The 18,194-nt window shown below is 46.8% G+C and overlaps 1 protein-coding gene across 1 annotated transcript in view; it reads right to left on the bottom strand.

Annotated features, from left to right (window-relative positions):
- The window catches only part of MARCHF4 (membrane associated ring-CH-type finger 4), a 94,269-nt gene that overhangs the window by 22,001 nt on the left and 54,074 nt on the right, over positions 1-18,194 (bottom strand). Inside the window, exon 2 of the mRNA XM_058840124.1 lies at positions 5,236-5,391. Within this exon, the coding sequence (XP_058696107.1) occupies positions 5,236-5,391 (156 nt within the window). The remainder of the gene's footprint in view (positions 1-5,235; positions 5,392-18,194) is intronic.

The raw sequence follows: 18,194 nt of genomic DNA on the forward strand, positions 1-18,194 counted from the left end.
CTTCAGTGCTTCTGCTTAAAGGCTTGTAAGTGAAAACCTGCTAATGCAACACAGATGAATAATGTCGTCACTATTTAAGGCCTGATCTGTATTTCCCTTTCTTTGGCACTTGCAGTCTACAAAGGCTCCCAAGCACCAGCATGAGCATATCCAAGGCAGATACTGCTTGCAGAAGATGTCTATGTCTTACTGCAGCAGCTTGCAAAGAAGTCTCGTTTGCTAGAAAAGCCTTCCTGCACTCCCCTGAGAGCTCCTCCATGCCTGCCTCAGGCAGTTCAGTTTATTTTTATTGCTGTATCTGACACGTCCCCTTAATACACATCATTAACATCCAGAGCTGTGCTAGTCAGCAATTTAATTCTCAGACCCAGGGTCACAAGCAAGAGGAGGTTTTTCCTAGAAGGTTGGAGAGGATCATTTGTAGCACTGCTTAGGTGTGGCTCTCCCCCTGCTGCTGTCCCAAGATCCTGGGCACCCTCCTCAAGTATGTTCTGGAGGATGGATACTTCTTTATAAATTCACCAAGCAAAATTAAGCCACTGTTGTGGCATAGCTTCCCTGCTGTACACTTACAGATGCTGTGGCTTATTCAGATACTAGAAAAGCGGCAAGGAAGAGGGGGAGTGGGGCCAAGTAATGAAAATGGGCAATGGTGAAAACCTCCCTCCTCCATGTGCCAGAGCATCTGGTAAGACTCAGGCTACATCACCGGTATCCTGGAAAATTCCCATAATAACACACAGGCCCCAAAGTCTCTCTTGCAGTGACTGCACCCATTGCTTGCAGCCTTCAGCTGAAGCTCAGCAGGGACCAGCAAAGCTCATGCTTAACACAACTGATTCAGCAGGCTGGGACAACCAGGAGACATCAGTAAACTTGCCTCAAGCTTTTTAGCTCAGGATCTCAGGCTGAAGTTCAAACACCCTGTGAGCTCAGCCATTCTTGCAGATGTGTCCTGATGAAGAGGCCATATAAGAGCACTCATCAGCTCCTAAAAGATCATCACCATGGACAAAATGGAGACTGAGGAGAACACAGACCATTTCCCAACCCCAGCACTGGATAACTGGGGATCTTTGGAACTGAAACAGCCCGCAATGCAGGAAGAGTCGGAGATAACAGTATGTCAGAACTGAACTCATCAAAACTGCAGACAGTTGTTGGGAAGGTTGGTTCAAACAGATTTTCTCTCTGCTAACATCAGAGTGGATGTGGCTCAAGAGTGACTACAAAAGAGCTGTATAGATTAAATACACATCAGAGGCCCATCGAGGCAGATACCTACTCCACTGTGTATCAGCACCAGGGTGCAGGCAGTACTATCACAGACCCTGTGTCTTCAGGGTCTTTTTAAAATCATAGGCTTTACACAAGTATTGCCATGGAGTGTTACCGCTGAAGATGAATAGATCACACGGACACAGGTTGAGGTGTGGTGAAGAGAAGAGAAAGTTTATTTTTCCCCCCAGGATTTATAGGCTCCTGACCACAGCCAGGGATTGGATGGTCAGGATAACACTTTCTCACTACATTGGCCATGAGAGATGTCCATCACAAGAGGTGTAACAGAAAGAATGTACGCATATCTATGTTTACAGTTACTGTCCTGGGAAAGTTTTTAGAAAACTATGTTAGCAAGCTCAGAAGCTGAGTTTTCAGGGCGACAATGGAGGGAGGCATTTAAACCCTCCAAGCCTGTGATTCCTGTCTTGGTGACTGGCAAACCAGAGAGCAGGAAGATGGATGGATGGATGGATGGATGGATGGATGGATGGATGGATGGATGGATGGATGGATGGACAAAGCTCTGGATTTCCTGGTTGCTCACAGCTGATGGAGTATTTTTTCTCATTTGTTGCCCAACTGCTGCTTGGCAGGACACCTGCTATGTTCTCCAACAACTTTAATCTCCCAGTCTGAGCACGTTAGCAGTGTTGCTGCTTTAAGACCCTTGCTCTTAAATGCCTGCAATCCAGGGAGTGGGGTGGATTAATTTATAGAGATTAATTCTGCCAAAATAGCAGACTAAAGGTCTCTCTCTGGTATGAAACATCATAATAGCCTGGAGGCTGGAAGGAGCCTGTGTTAATTATGCATGAACCCAGCTGTAACTTCTCAGCCCACACCATGAGTCTCCAGACACATCTGGCCCATGCTGTGCTTCTGAGCACTCCAAAAAATGTGCAGCAGATGTCAAAGTGGGCAGAGAAACATGCAGGTCCCAGGGAACATGTGGGTATTGGATGTGCTGCTCTGCTCAGACCAATTGGACATGCTTCAGGGAGTCCAGGGTCTGCCAGCTGCCTGGATTTGGCTTCCCAGCAGTCTATCAGATGAGAGGATGCAGGAGAGAGGTAGGCCATGTTACTGGTTAGAATCTAGCCAAGTTCAGAGCATCACCCAAACAGATTATATTTGACAAAGACATGAGGCCTGTGTGGTCCTTGCCTGTATTATGGTTGGTCTAGAAAATAACAGATGACCTTGACTTCCTACAGCACTTGGCCTCCAAAAATCATGCTTGAAAAATTCAGAGATTTCTTGTAAGAATAAAGCTGGGCGCAAGTTCCAGCAGATCCTGAGAAGAAAGGTCAGGGACTCTGTATGTCCAGCTGGACCGTGTTATCCACAAGTGGGGTGCAGGCCAAGCAGAAAGGATGCTCCTCCCACCTGCACATGCTGTGACTTGTTATGGGATACAGTGCTGGGGCATGGTAACTCCTGTATCCTCTCTGCCTCCTCTTCCCAGCATCTTATCAGATGGTGAGAGCCACTGAGAAATGAGGCATTCATAGCGATGGGTTACAGGGGGCCCAAGCCCTTAGTCCTGGTAGGAAGTCCTGGCCTGGTCCATCAGCCAGTTCCCACAAGATTTTGCAAATTAATGCCTATGTAGCATCTGCTTCCCAGCAGTGTCTTTGTGCTGGCACCAGACAGGGCACCCAGGCACGCAGCTGTAACTCTACACACTGCATTTATTCCAGGCCAAATGTCTTTTCACTCCAGTTGCTTCTTCCCATCCTCCAAATTTCCCAATGCTTCTGTGAGAAGTGTTGTGAAGTCTAAGCCAGCAATGTGAAGGTTCCAAGCTCTGGATCTACACAGTCCTCTGGGACTTTTGTTCCTGGATCCGAGCTCTCTAACTCAGCTGTTTCTGCCACTCAGCTTTTGTGCTCACGGCAAAGACCAGCAGATCAGGGCACTTTCTGACAGGGGAACCCAGAGACATAGAAGCTCTGCACAGGCTCTGAAATATGTGTGTGTAAGGTGGGAGCTTGTCCATGAGCACCTACAACAAATTTCAGCTGAGTAAGGAACAGAAAGTCATTGACCCATTGCCCTGAGCCACCTGAAAGTGCAGAGCACTTGGAAGTCATTTGTCGCCCTGAAAACTCAGCTTCTGAGCTTGCTAACATAGTTTTCTAAGGACTTTCCCAGGACAGTAACTGTAAACATAGATATGTGTACATTCTTTCTGTTACACGTCTTGTGATGGACATCTCTCATGGCCAGTGCTGTGAGAAAGTGTTATCCTGACCATCCAATCTCTGGCCGTGGTCAGAAACCTATAAATCCTGGAGGGAAAAATAAACTCCTCTCTTCTCTTCACCACACCTCGACCTGTGTCCGTGTGATCTATTCATCTTCAGCGGTAACAGTCATTCATTAAAGGCGGTTCTGGAGACACAAATGCTCACAAATTTGTACTCACAAACCTTCAGTGCTGCTCAGCATTGCATCCCCAATCTGAGACACAGGAAGCATTAGGGCACTTGTGGAGCAGCTTTCCAGAAATAAACAAAAGCTGCTTTGTCCACATCTCCCCTCCTGTGTTTCAATCTGCTCTGAGTTACTAGAGCCAAGAAATTAAAATATTCTGGGTCTGAGGCTTGGGATGAAACTACTGATGTGTCCAGCCCATGGCTCATGGAAAATCGAATCAGAAGCTGTAGGGACTCTTAGAGAGCAGGCAGGTTTTTATTTCCCCTCAGCAAAATTTTCCCATGATGTCCCCCTGATTTCACTACTTCATTTAAGTCTGGAGTCCTAATGGGTTGTCCCTTTTTCCTCAATGTGGTAAGCAACTTCAAGCCTAGAAAAAAACCACAGACAGATCACAGTCTGAAGAAGAGAGCAGGAGTTTGCATTCCCCTACTCCCCTGTACAACTGGGCACCATCACCAGTGCTGTCCTTGCCCCCTGGCAAGAGAGTGACCTGTGGAGGCGCAGGCACTGGACAGCCCAAAATCCCTACAGACATGACCCTGGTCTCTAAACCATTGTAATGCCTCTCCAGTCCAGATGATGCTGATTAAGCAGTAGTACCTGGATGTAATGTGCTTCCTTATGGCTGGGGCACTAATGGTGCTCAGTAAAGGCATGCAGCAATTAATGCATCTTCAGGCATTGCCTCCGCAATAAATCAATAGCTATTAAGGATAATTTATCCCATTTTTAATAGTCACACAGGTTTCCCCATTCTGAATCCTGATTTTGAAACACCAGTCTGTACTGCAACTTACTCAAATACAGTGCTTTACAGATAAGAAAGGATGTGGGTCCTTGGATGACTTTCACAGACACTCACATCAAGATGTGCTTTACCTGTTGTGTGCACATCTGCAAAAGTCCATCAAGAATCAGGCTTGAAGAGACCAGAGTGTCAGAGTCATACAAGAGTATACCTCTTGTGCCATGCCACAATTGTGGGAGAGCAGTAAAGTGAAAAAGGTGGTGAGATCAGAGAGGAGAGCTCTAAGAACCCTCCATCTGCCTCCTCCATCCCTCACGCCAACACAGCAGAGTCTCAGCAGGAGGAGATCAGGATTAATGGCACAACTATAAACACTCAGTCACAGACTGTGTGCTCTGTTGCAGTAAATCCCACAGTGGCACTGTCCTTGACTGGCCCTGGAGACAGGCACACCTGTGGTCTCCAGTGGATGAACACATTTGAATCGTTGTGAGGTGTTAGTGGAATTTTCAACAGGAGGCAAGTGAATATAGGAATTGCCAAGGACAGAAAGAGCAGACTCCCAAGGGATGCTCTCAGAACCACTGAGCAGAACATGGGGGCTCTTTGGATAAGCCCCTAGCAATCCTTTCTAAGTGTCTCAGACATATTAATCCCTGTGCACAGGGAAGGAAAACCCACAGAGGTAAAATCCACTTGCTCCCAGAAACAAAAATTGAAACAAGAATAGATAGACTTTGAAATGTCTCTAGTACCTTTACCTGCAGAGGGTTCTTTGTGCTTATGGCAATGACGTGATACTTGTAGTAACACAGCTCACAGCTCCAGCAGCCTCTCTCACTAATCCATTTGATCAGACATGGCTGGTGCGTGCACTTCACAGATCCATCACATCGACACGGGCTCAGCAACTCCCCCTGAAAGAGACAGACACCATCAGTGAGGCTTCCCTCCTTCCACAGGCATGGCACAGCACAGCACACGTGGCACGGCATGGCAGAAGCACCCACATCCACCATTTGAACTTCCTTTTTACATAGTTTGGCTCAGGCAATTGTGCTGCTTCCATCCCTTTTCCCTCTAATAATGCTTGGCTGATGTGAACCGAGACTGTCAGGGATGTAATGATCTCAGCTACTGGGGTCTTACTTGCCTTGTCACCACTGAAGGAAAACCTAGATGAGCACAACTTTTACCAGACTCCAGAGGACCCACACTGACCCCAAACAGTGGACATACCTCTGTTGGCAACCACATGCCACTGGTTCATTGCTCAGGTTTTTGTCTATCTGCTGCCTGTTTTACAAAGTGAGGCTGGAGGTGGTAATAAGTTGTGAGACAGTCTCTGCTGCAGACTGATGTCCTGCTCAGACCAGGGTAGTTTCCTTGAGCCCAGGCAGGCAAAAGGTCCTCAGATTTATCTCTACACCTTCCACTTTCCCCCGACAGTCATACTGGTGAACTACAGGGCTGGCTATTTGCACCCTAGAAGCAAGCAAGAGGAGAACAAATTGTGTCCTGGCTTGTGACCTAGATGGTTATGAGTGGTGGCCGAAACACTGAACCTCCTGGCTCGGTCCCTTGTTTCTGGTGTAGCTTTTAACAGGGTATCCATGAAGACACCGTATTATTCAGATCCATCTTCTGTCATCCTGTTCACCATGGGACTAAATTCCTCTCTGCACACAAGCTCAGGAGCTCTTTACAGTTGTTTGCCATTACTTATTCAGGTTAGGAGAGAGACATTACATTTCACTCTTCACTGTTTAGTGTTTAAAAGCCATAGTAAAGATTCCAATAGTGTATTTAGCTGTGCTCTAAGATTTAAAAGGTTTTAAAGGCAGAATAAGAATATCTATGGGACAGGGAAGCTTGAATGGTTGAATCATACTTTCAGCACTGGGGAGAAGATATTTGCTCTTACAGCCCAGATCAGCCTCATCACTAGCCTGATGGAGCACCAGAATAATGGACCCTGGCACTGGACACTGCTGGATATGGTAAAAGACATCCATTCCAACTGCCTTGGGTTATGCACCAGATACTGTTTTTGCTAATCCTGGTGGGAAACTGTCTCAGCTTCTAGGTCACTATATCAGGTCTCAGGACCTGAGGAACTGAGGACCCCACTGGGCAAGAGCGATACTTCTATTTTACAAAACCTAATGCGAACACGTTAATCGTTTCATTTGTTTCAGCTAGGTGACCTAAAAATGTCATCTTTCATGAAATTTCAGAAAAACTGTAAATAATTGTTTATGTTACAAATGCAGCCTTGGCTCTACTTGTTACTGGTTTTCATTACATATTGTAGGGGATACAAAGGAAGAGGGGGAGCAAGGAAGGTTGTAGGCTCCATGAACCTTTTCCACCTGCAAAGGGGTGACATGACAAGCCAGAAGAAGGGAAGCAGGGAAGGATTAGATGGGAGAAAGGTGCACGTGGGAATGAGCACTGTATTTAGCAAACTCCCCATGTGAGGTCCAATTTGAAGGGCTTAGGTTTGGCTGTGCATGTTTGTGCCTTGGCTGAGACTGGGGTGAGACATCGCCAGTGTGATAAGGAGCCCAGAAGGGCAGGTACTGCCCGACAGGATGCAAAAGGGGAGGGACCAGAATTTGGCACAACTCCTCTGTTTCCCCGGCTCACCAAACCTCTTCCACACCAAGAGCCAGCCTGGTGCATGGACCACTGCTCTGTGCCTCTGGTCTGCCCTTTTCATCTCAGCCTTACTTTCTCAACAGCTTCACTCCTCAGCACACAAGTGCAGCCCCAGCACTAAGGAGGTCATGCAGAAACCTCCCAGATCTGCAGCATCCCTGCCTTTCCACTTCACTGCACACCAGGGTCTCTCTTGCAGGGCTCAAAATGGTGAATACAGGACCTGGGCTTTGTCTAATGAGCAGCTGGAGGCATCGATGATGAGGGATCAGAAATGGAGCAGAATGGAGCAGGAACTAAGAGCAACAACCTCCAGGCAAAGGCAGAGGGGAAAAGTTGTAGCTACAGCCTGGACTTGCATTGGCTTCTGGGGCTCTGTAACAAATGAGTCTATGAAATCTGAGCTTCTCTCTTCAGAGCCAAGAGATGTTCACAGATGTCCTACAGCACAATGGGGACCCAGTCTCCCTCCCTAACTGGGATGCTCAAACACACAGTCTTGCCAGCTCCTACAACCTCAGGATTCAACCGTGGAGATGAGTCCCCCAGTAACTTGATTTTAGCAAATGTAGCAAAAACTCAATTTATCACATTTTCTCCAACCATCTGAAATATTACATCCTTGTATGTGGCACACAGCTATTTTTGCATACTGTGAAGCCCAATTCTGTCCCCAGCAGGCATTTGTAAAAACACTGCCACATGCACACACGCACACATGCAGTCCTGTACCAGCAGAAAAACAAACACCAGGGGCATATTAAAGGAATAAATCCTTTGTACAGCAAAGGAGAAGGAGTCTCATTGCTGGCTGTACAGAGAGCTCAGGAACAGACCACTGGTTGTGATATGCAAGAAGGTTTTGCTGTACAGAGTCCTCTTCTGCTAAAAGCTACAGGAACACAAAAGCAAACCCAAAGTGAGAGAGAAATCACAATTATTAGAGATGGAAATGAAATCCCTAACACACATTTTTGCAGGTTTGTAGAAGATGGGTCTGCACAACATATTCTCCAGTGCTCAAACAGCAGTATTCCCACCAATTCCCTTTGGGGACTGCTCTCCAAAACCCTTTGAAGGGTCTATTTCCCTACTTCACAACATTTATTTTTGCAGTTTCCTATGGTAGAGTTATATCCCATCACTGAGATGAGTCTAAGCAGCATTTTTCCTTTGTCAGTAATTCATGGAGAAATGCTCCCCAACAGCAAGCTTCCTCCTCAGCTTGCTCACTACCACTACACTAGTTCTTGTTCTTCTGAAACACTCAAGTGTGCTTTGGAGTCAGGGCACCTGCCTTTAATTTCTTCTGTTATCCAAGTCTAAATTAGAAGAAAACAGAGTTAAAAAAAAAGGAAAGGGTGCTCTGTCTCAGCCACAACCATTTCAATATATGCATGAAATACTCTTCCTTATTTCTGGAAAGAGTAATATCCTAAGCAATTATATATAACATTCTTCCCTATTTATCACTGTGATGGGAGCTTGCCTTGAGGAGCAGCAAGGGCAAGGCCAAGCTGAACTGGCTTTACCCTGAGGAGGACAATACTGCAGGAGATGAACCAGTAGTGCAGGTCTGCTCCAGCTCTGTCCTTCTGCACTGGACTCCCAATCTGTACCTGCTGCAGTATGTCAAAGTGGTTAATGATTATCTGGCCCCTGCTATTTAAAGCCTACTGGGAGGAGTGCTGAGAAAGGATGGGAAAAAAGAAGAAGATTATTGCCGGTGTGCTTGTGGTGCTCAGTATATCCAGGGAGAAAATAATCACGTCAGGAGCAGCGTCACCCCTATTGAGTGCTGGTGGCAGTGTTTCGCCTGGCTTTTATCTGTCATTTATCAGTGCTGGGAGCCCATCTGCACACTGCTACCACAGCTGCAGCTGCTCACCCACCAGCAGGCAGACATGGGATGTGTTCCCCAGACCTGTTCTTTTAACTGCAAATTAAGTACAGCAAATTTGCCCACCCAGTCTCCTTTAAAGAGGGCAGGGCTGGGAATGACTGTGTCGCAGGGCCAGGATGTGGTTGGTCTTCTGGGTTGGCCCAGCTGTGCTGACCCATGTCTGGTGCCTGGGCTGCTCCTGAGCACCAGTTCACCTGCGAAGAGCCATGTTACCAACATCCTGTTATCACAACCATTAAAGCAAACATTTTGAAAGCCAGTGCAAACTGTACAGAAAACCAAGATAGCTGATGGTGATCTTAAGACCTGCAGTTTTTCTTTCACCTGTGCATTCCCTGCTCAGGTATGCAAAGTAGCACAAGCATCAATCACAGGAGCAGTGCCCTGGGCAAGAGCAGGTCAATGAGAAGATGCTGAAGGAGTTGTCCCATCACAAGGGCTGCCATCTTTCTCTGGGGGTGTACATGCAGCTGCTGCTGCTCACAGATCTGCATACATGCATCTGAGCCTGCTGGCATTTATCCGAGTTTGTCTTGTTTGCAGGAGGAAGCCAGGGTCATTTAATTTCAGGTCTTCAGCTGCATCTCCTAAATATACTTAAATCTCCACATTGAGTTTAAATGCAATGGGAAGTTTTACTACAGCAAATAAATGCCCAATGATTTCTATATTAGGAACATAATTACAGACAAATTAAGTCAAATGGCAAAGAGAATCCCATTGTTACAGAGCTGGTAAACTTCAATAAACATGTACTAATGACCACTCTGTCTTCACACACTTATAAGAGTTGCCCTTCTATCCTTTTGAACTAAACACATATGACTACCAGCATCTCAAATGCTTCCCCATGCATGCAAGCACTGTGCCAGCCAGCAGCAGGCAACAAGGGACATGGAATAGGTATGTGTATGTGTGTACATATATGTATCACACTGCATGAAATTCTCCAGCACTGGGGGAAATTGGCACAGAGTGTGGACCCAGACAGGAGTGGACCTAGGTCTCCTGTGGTGTCAGGACAGCACAGGACATGTATGGGGCTCTGGTGAGATGGCATTTCCCCAGGCACCCCAGCAGAGCTGGGTGCTGATCCCAATCTCCATCTTGGTAGAAATCTGCTGAGAGACTTTTCTTGACCCAGCTGGGGGAACACCCCAACTGGGAACCTCCCTAAAATGTGGAGAGCCTATAGGAAAATCTATGCAAGTGAAATAAGAAAAAGAAATCCAGACTGCCATCTCTGTGACCAGAATTGGCTCATCCCACAGCTCCCCCACAAGACCTGATATCCCCATGGCATGCAAAAACAGCACTGCCCATGGCAGGCAAGATCTGTGTGCCCTGGGGTGCTATGAGTACCCCCATCCCAACATCAAGAGAATATGCAGCCCCATAAAGTAGAAAAATCCAGCTCTGGACAATTGTTTCTGTTGCTCAGCTGTGATTTTAAGTCTGTGACTGCCTGGCTGAAGCCTCTGGTGTGTGCTCTTGGCCTGGCAGCTCCCTGGGTCAGGACCATGTCTCTGCAGGGCTGAGCTGTGGTAGAAGTGTGGGCCCCTCTCTAGGATTCCTTAAGCCCTCAGCAGTACAAAGGAGCAGCCACAGCTGGGTATGTCAGGGTATGTCAGGCTGAGGGCTCTGAGATGGGTGTGGTGGGGGCACAGCTCTGCTTTTTCATGGTTTTCTGCAATTTTCAATGGATATTAGCTGTTCTGGCAGCACAGTGAATGGGGCACTTATCTTTCACAGGGCGATGAGAAATCCAGCAACAAGCCTCAGGCATCTCTGCCATCTCCATGAGCAGACAGGGATCTCAGCTTTAGTGCACCCAGCAAAACCATCACACAGCCCTCTGGGAGCATCAGAAGCATTTTCCTGATGTCTGGGAGTGTGGGTGCTGGTTGGGAAAAGGATGTGTCTCACAAGGTCCTGAGCTGAAACCAAACATTTGTTCCACAGTGAGTCTTGTCTGAAAAGCCATCACGTTTGCAGAGCTCCCGATGCTCCAAAAACAACACAAATTGCCTTTCCACCCACAGAGGCTCTGCTGCAGCACCTGCAAAGAGCGCTGGGGCTGCCACACTGCTCAGGATTTTTCTGCACCTCTCTGATGAAAACATGAAAGGTTGCAGCCACAGCTGCAAGGAGGGCAGGGTGGGACCTGCTTTGCATCCTCCTTCTGCTGGAAAACTCATTCCACCACTATCACAAGAGGCATGACTTCCCAGCTCAGCAGCTGCTGCCCACAGCCTCTGGCTTTACCATGGACCAGGGAAATTTTAAGTTTTCTCTGCGCTTTCCTGTCTGCAGTGTTTTGTGCCTGTCACCACTGCTGAGACAGACAATGACAGAGGTGTCAGCTCAGAATTTGGGAGTGGGATGGAGAAGTGGGAAGGGAGACTTTCCATTTTCTGAGCATTACCATTCCCCTTGAGGATTCTTCTGTCACTGCAGAGCTGGGGGACCATCACCTCATCTGGCTGCTCATCAGGGTAGGAATGAAGCTTGCCCATGTTTTAAGCCAAAACATGGGTTTTTTTGGTTGAAGCTGATGACTCAAGAGTCTCAGCTGTGCTGGAGGCAGACAGTGGGTCAAATCCCTGTACCCTCAAGCCCAATAACAGTGCCGGGATGTGGTGGAGAGGCATCTGATCGGTCCCTTCTCCAGGCTGTTCAGCAGAGAGCAGGAAAGTCCCAAGAGGTCCCTGAGCTGCACCACTGGACCGGCTGCCCTCTTTACCAAATGGCCCTGCTCCTTCTCTGCCACCTCTGAGCAGGATGCTCCAAAGCAAGACCCCTCATGGCACTGTCTGTGTGGCCCCAGGGGATCCCCACGGCTTATGAACAGGGATGGGAGCCACGTCAGAGAGGCCTGAGGGCAACCTCCACACTCCACCCTCCCACAGGGTAAGCAACGGTGCCGGACTCAGCCAGGCAGGAGCAGGGATGGATTTCCTCTGCACACAGATCATCTCTCTGCTCTGCCAGGGAGCAGGAAAGAGGGTACCTTCTTTTCATCCCTTAATTGCTAAAACCTTAAAGAGTTCTGCTGGGCAGGAGGGTGGGAGAGAGAAATGAAGACAAGGAATGAAATCTCATGAAGAAAAGAAAGGAGGAGGAAGAGGCTTGATAAGTCCTGGGTGCAGAAAGCCCAGCGCGTTTACAGAGGCAGCTCTGGCTCCCTAAGACAGGAGCCTTTGCTGTGGTGACTCATCCTGGGAGCAGTCTGGAGTGGTGGCTCTGCCCTCACTCCTTCACTGATTTCCAGGGGAAGGTGATTGAACACAGCTCCACTGAGCTTAATGTGAACTGTCAGGGAGCTGGGGCACATTTGTCTTGGTCACAGAAGAGAAAACAGGAAAGTTGCACAGTTTAATATAAAATATTTGGACATGACCCAATCCTTTTTCACTATAAAAAAGGAAAAAAGGACTTAATCTAGGCTAGGGTTGTTTCAGTATTTATCTGACAGCAACTTGGTCATGTGTTTGCCCACAGCCTGGTACTACCCAACAGTTCTGGGAGCTTCTTTGCCACCACTGGTAAAGGCCAAAAGAATTTGTTTCAGGAAGGGCTGGGTGTCTCATGACTTAACACCAATTTCCTTCACAGGAGCAGAAAAAACTGCATTTTTGTGAGAAACAGAGAACCACAGAGCATTTTACGTGCAATGAGCTATGGAGTACTTAAATACCTGGTTCCAGGCCAGTGAAAGGTGAAGGACAGAGAGCCATTCAATTTAAGTCACAGTTGGCCAGGGAAAGGAGACAGCATGGGAAGGGATACTGGGGATTAGTTCTCAACTCAGTCAAGCACTGCAGGGGAAGTGAGAGGGAAGGACAGACCCTAATGGTCCCCTTATCTGAGAGGAAAGATGCTGAACTCCATCTCCACATGTGCGTTTTGCCAACAGACAAGCCCTTCTCAGAGGAGATTCCCCTGAACAGGAATCCTGACCCACCAGTTTTCCTCAGAACAAAGAAACAAATGAGAGCAAATCAGAACAAGTCAGTCCTCAGAGCAAATCAGTTCCTCAGCAAACACAGGGACTTGCAAGCACTCCTGCCATGTTGTTGCCACCAGTGAATCCATGACAAAGTAGCTGAAAGTGATCCTGAAAAGCTGTCCCACTAGAACAAAGTCAAACCTCACCTGAAATATCGAATAAGGAATCAGGAATTAATTATCAATGGCCAAGGAGCAGAGAAGTTACAATATATGGTATTTATTTGCTTTTCTCTCTACAGAAGGATTTTCATAAGAAAAATTACTTGACTTATGTGTTCTACAGCCCACTTCATCGTAATGTCATTGAACATGTTTTTGATTAGCTGATTTAAGTAATTCTTACTAAATGTTGCTTGGTTGCAAGGAATCAAAAGGCAAGTGTCTCAAATATCACCTGCTGTGCCTCATCAGGTGTGATAATAGCACCAATTAAGTGAAGAGCCTTCAATGCACAGAAATCACAGTGCTGCACATGTGAAATCAAGATACCTGAACAGCCCAGAGCACTTGGGTGTTGCAGAAAGATCAGCTCCACACTTGTCCTGAATACAGAGTGGAGCCATTTCAGCATCCCAGAGAATAAATGTTGTAGTCTGTCATAGTCCTGGGCTATCACCCAAAATGCTGATGGCTTTAAGCTTCTGGAGATTTACTCAGAATTATTACTTACTCTTTCATGAGCTACAACACTCTAGTTACTTCTGAAAAAGAAATCCACTCTTGTTTCACTCTGGCTCTTCTTAATTAAAGTATTTCAGACAATACTTAGATTTATTCTGTGTGAGGTACAAGAATGAACTCAATTTTGCTCCCTAGGATGTGATGCTGGGATAAATCTGATGTGACACCATGAAGTCAAGCAATTCTTTCAGCACAAATCAAGTACCCTTAAGTTATGGCTTCTTGTAATAAATCTTCAATCAATTAAAGAGGTTTTCTCTTTTTTTTTTTTTTTTTACAAATGGCTTTTTCACTAGAGAAAGCCTCATCTAAATAATTTTTTTCTAAATATACTTCTTTTTTTTCATGGGGAAAAAAAAGATAGCAATTATTCCTTATTATCTCTAAGTTCAAAGTATAAAGTTAATGCTTTCAGAATGCAAATACCGTACAATGCAATTCTTACCCGAGATGTGCTCAGCAAATTGAACTTTGCAGCTACTTCCCTGGGAAGCTGTTCATAAAGATATTCAGCTAATGGCCATTTCAGGAAACATTATGCCATCAGCTTCTGAGGAGCAGCCATGGAAAATCCATAGAAATGGATGCTGGTTTGACTCTCCAGACAAAAGACCCCACTTTTAATAAAGACAGTGAAACAAACAAACCAATAGGCTTTTTTATTTTTGCCTTTTTTTTTTCCCCTCATATAAAGCTGAAAAACCCTTCAACATGAGAGCTGAGAAAATCTTTACTCTGTAATATTTGCTTAATCTTCCTGGGTTCTTCAGGAATGAGAAAATGGCCAGGTGCTACTGGCAGCCGTACAGCAATGAGATGCTCCTTCCAAAAGTGCAGCAACTGCTCAGGAGCTGCTTCGCCCTGGCACCAGCAGCTCATCAGTGGAGGGGAGCAGAAGATGATGGCAGCCAGGATTTGAGGGCTGTCATTTTCCATTATACCCTCAAGTGACCCCCAGTCAGGACTGAGGGCAGCATGGTGAGGAACTGGGGGGGCATGTGCCCATTCAGTAAGTGGAAGCCAATAATAAATAAGGTGCAAACAAAAGCACAGAGCAAATCTCCACTTCTTGAAGGCGGTGTTTCCCTGCTGGGAGCGGAGATGAGGACATGACAGGAGGGACTTTTCCAACAGGTCTGGATGGGAATGGTTATGCAGGAGCTTTTCCTGCTGTATTTGGGATAGTCAAAACTGGCAGCTCAGAAATGGAAACCCTCTGAAGCTATGTCTGTCTCCAAAGCTGTTTGTGTCTTCTGTGGCGTGAGGTAGAGCTTGAATGTGGGCTGCTGGCCTTGGGTGCACGTGGGGTGAAGGCTGAGGACAGCCTGGCAGGGGGCTGAAAGCAGAAGTGAGGTGAGAGACAACACACACATGGCTGCTGCAGCAGCCAGGGAGCTGTGATATAAAATAATGAGCGTGGTTTGTTTACTTTTGGCTTCGCTAGCACTGCGGGACTGAGCTGTTTCATTAAGACGTGTCCTGATCCACTTTTCCTTTCTGCCTCCCAGACTCAAGGAGAAGAATATGCAATTACAAAGTTCACTCATGTAGAGCCCTTCAATTACTGGGTAACTCTGTTATGGCTTTTCCTAACGTTACAAGATTCGTGCAATAGGACATGACATCTGAAGTAATTCATTTTTCATCTGCTGATTAGCAGAAATTAAAATGGTTCTTAGAACATCCCAATTTATGTGAGATCAAGTTCCTTATCGTCTTAGTGGTGAAGGCATTCATTTTTAATGTCTCAGGCAACTCTGCAAGCAGGGATGCTGAACAAGGAGGCAGCAGAGGGGAGAATAGAGGTCCACAGGGTCCGCAGGGTGGTGGAGCTCCAGAACCTTGCCTTCCAGTCCTGCCATAAGGTCACCTAAATGTCTGGCAGAAAATCAAAATGCTTGCTGGCACAAATATGCACTGGAGGCAGAAGCACTTCCTTTTGAAATGATGCAGCTACGGAGTGAAGCTAAACTGCCTTTACTGGCAGTGAGCTAAAAACCAGCCATAAATGTAAAGGGTTTCTTCTACAGGTGTCTGCCAGCAGCAGCAAAGCAGCTGCCTGCTGGATGCACTTGTGCCATGATGATGGATACTGCTCAGGATCCCAACAGGAAAAACTGCCAGCAGCACCTCTCCAGTGGGATCCAGGGAAATACTCTTGGGGCTGTGGTGGGGGGAGTGGCAGCTCAGGGTCACCCTGGAGGACTCAGGGGGCTGCAAGTCAGATGGAAGAGCAAGAGACAGCATGGAGCAGCCCAAGTAAATCATGGGATAAGGGAGAGGATAAAAGCAGGGGGTCTCACATCATTTGATCATGGCAAGAGTGGTCACATTGCCCTTTCATTTGCTTTCTATTTTCAAGGCATCCTGGGAGAGTAGGTGGAAACTGGGAATAGGAGGCGGGAAGCATGCTCTTGCTGACTCTCAGAACCATCCTCCCCACCACTGCAGGAGCCTGGTCCAGAGCTCATAAACCCACAGGCCCACTTAGCTGAAGTGCAGCGAAAATACACCATGGGAAAAGAGAACAGGCAGCTTAATCCCTAAATCCTTTTGCCTAGTGTGACAGCTTTCCAGTCAAGAGTGGCCCAATAGGGTAGAGCCAGAGGCACCACTGGCACTGGCTGCACTGTCCCCAGGGGAAGCTGCACAACATCAATTATTATTTTTTCAGTGCTGGCCTGGCAAAAGGCCTCCTGTATATGAAGCTGCATAAATCAATGTGTTTCAGTGTTTGCCTGCATACATCTCCTGGAAAGCCTTCTTCTGTTTCCCTGCTTCAGCTGGGGAATCCAGCTTTCCCTTTCACAGGCACTGTATGAAATAGAAAGGAGAGAAAGTAGAAATAAATATAAGAATAGCTGTAACATTAGTCAAGTGGGCTACAGAGGCCATTTTCTTTTTTTTTATCAGTCTTTTGCACAAGTTGAAGTACAGGTTTACTGGTGTGTGTAAAAGAGAAATACACACACACAGATGTGCATATATAAACAGGCCAGGGCTCTGAGGTTTCAGCACTATCCGTGCACAGATATTAAGCATTACATAGGGCTGACTTATCTGACTCTGCACTAACCTTTTGAAGATATACTGATTGGCAATTTACATACTAAAAAATACATCAACACTGAGGCAATGTCAGATGCTAAGCACAGCTACGCTCCACTCCAGAGGTGGCTGAATTTCAAACAGTGGCCAAATCATTTGTATCCCTCAGCATGAAAGATGCCCTATTGAAATATGAATTATTATCTCTCTGTTATTGGTCTTTATTGTGCTTTGTCAAATTGGTTCTCCTGCTCTTTTCCCATGGGATTTGCTGCGTCAGATACAGAACCTGTTTGTGCCAAGCAGGATTCCTCCTACCCCACCTGGATTAGTTTAGCTCACTGAACTACATTCAGTCAGATTGGGCTGTGGCCTTCTTCAGCTACAGGTTAGGCTGCCTTTCTCTGAAACAACACATGTCCTCTGTAAAAACTTAACAGTTCTCTCAGCAAGTTGTGTCTCCACACAGGAAGGGTCAAATATCCGTTCCTGAGTTCTAGTGGTGGAGATTTATGGTCCGTCTAACCTGCACTCAGCTTTTAGGATGGGATTGTCCTTTACACCCACCCAGCTGCTCTACTCCACCTTCTGGTGCACCAAGCCAGGAACAACATGAAAATTCTCAGCCCACTTCCCTGACAGTGACCTACTGTATTCTGGCAAGACTTGTCACTCCTTCACTATTGTTCACGCTGCAAGCAGCTGGGATGGAAGAGGATCGCTGGAGAGAGAAGAGGAAAGAGGGAAGCTAAGAAGAAAGAGGGAAGCTGTTCTCATTGCTTTGCCCTGGCTATCATGAGTACAAAGGGGACAAGGCTGCAAGTCCCAAGAGCTGAGTTCTTTTAGTACAACACTCCTGGGCTTTGTTATGTCAGAAAGATTTTAAGAGATTTTTGAGAGCTTCTGGGCTTTTTTTTCCCTTGCCTTTGCAGAATTTGGGTTGGTAGAGAGATGAGCAAAGAAATGATCACTATCCACACGTGTATTACCTGGGAGAAGTCCCACTAACTGTTCAGGGCAGGGTAGTCAGGAATAGTGTAGTGTAATCAGCTACTCATCTGCTCTTTGGTGTCAAACGCTGAGTTGTGTGAGCAGAGCCGAGAGCATTCAAGCAAGACTAAAGAAACTCATTACCCAGCTATCACCCTCCACAGTGATGCTCCAGGAATGGGAAATGCCTGCAGCAGGCACAGATGCTCCTTCCTCATGGGCTGCAGTGTGATGGGAGCACAGCTGTCTGGGGATGGCACGGGTGGGGGGGCCCTGGTCCCAGCTCTCCCTCCCACAGCTCTGCTGATGTCCTGCTGCTGGGTTTGGGGAAGTCCCCATGTCATGATCTTTGCTCTGTGTACCAGACTCTTAAACACCACCCAGGGACAACTGTAGACTTCATTTATCTACATGTGTCCACAGTGT

This window comes from Poecile atricapillus, chromosome 5, assembly GCF_030490865.1.
Source record: "Poecile atricapillus isolate bPoeAtr1 chromosome 5, bPoeAtr1.hap1, whole genome shotgun sequence".
Lineage (NCBI taxonomy): Eukaryota > Metazoa > Chordata > Aves > Passeriformes > Paridae > Poecile > Poecile atricapillus.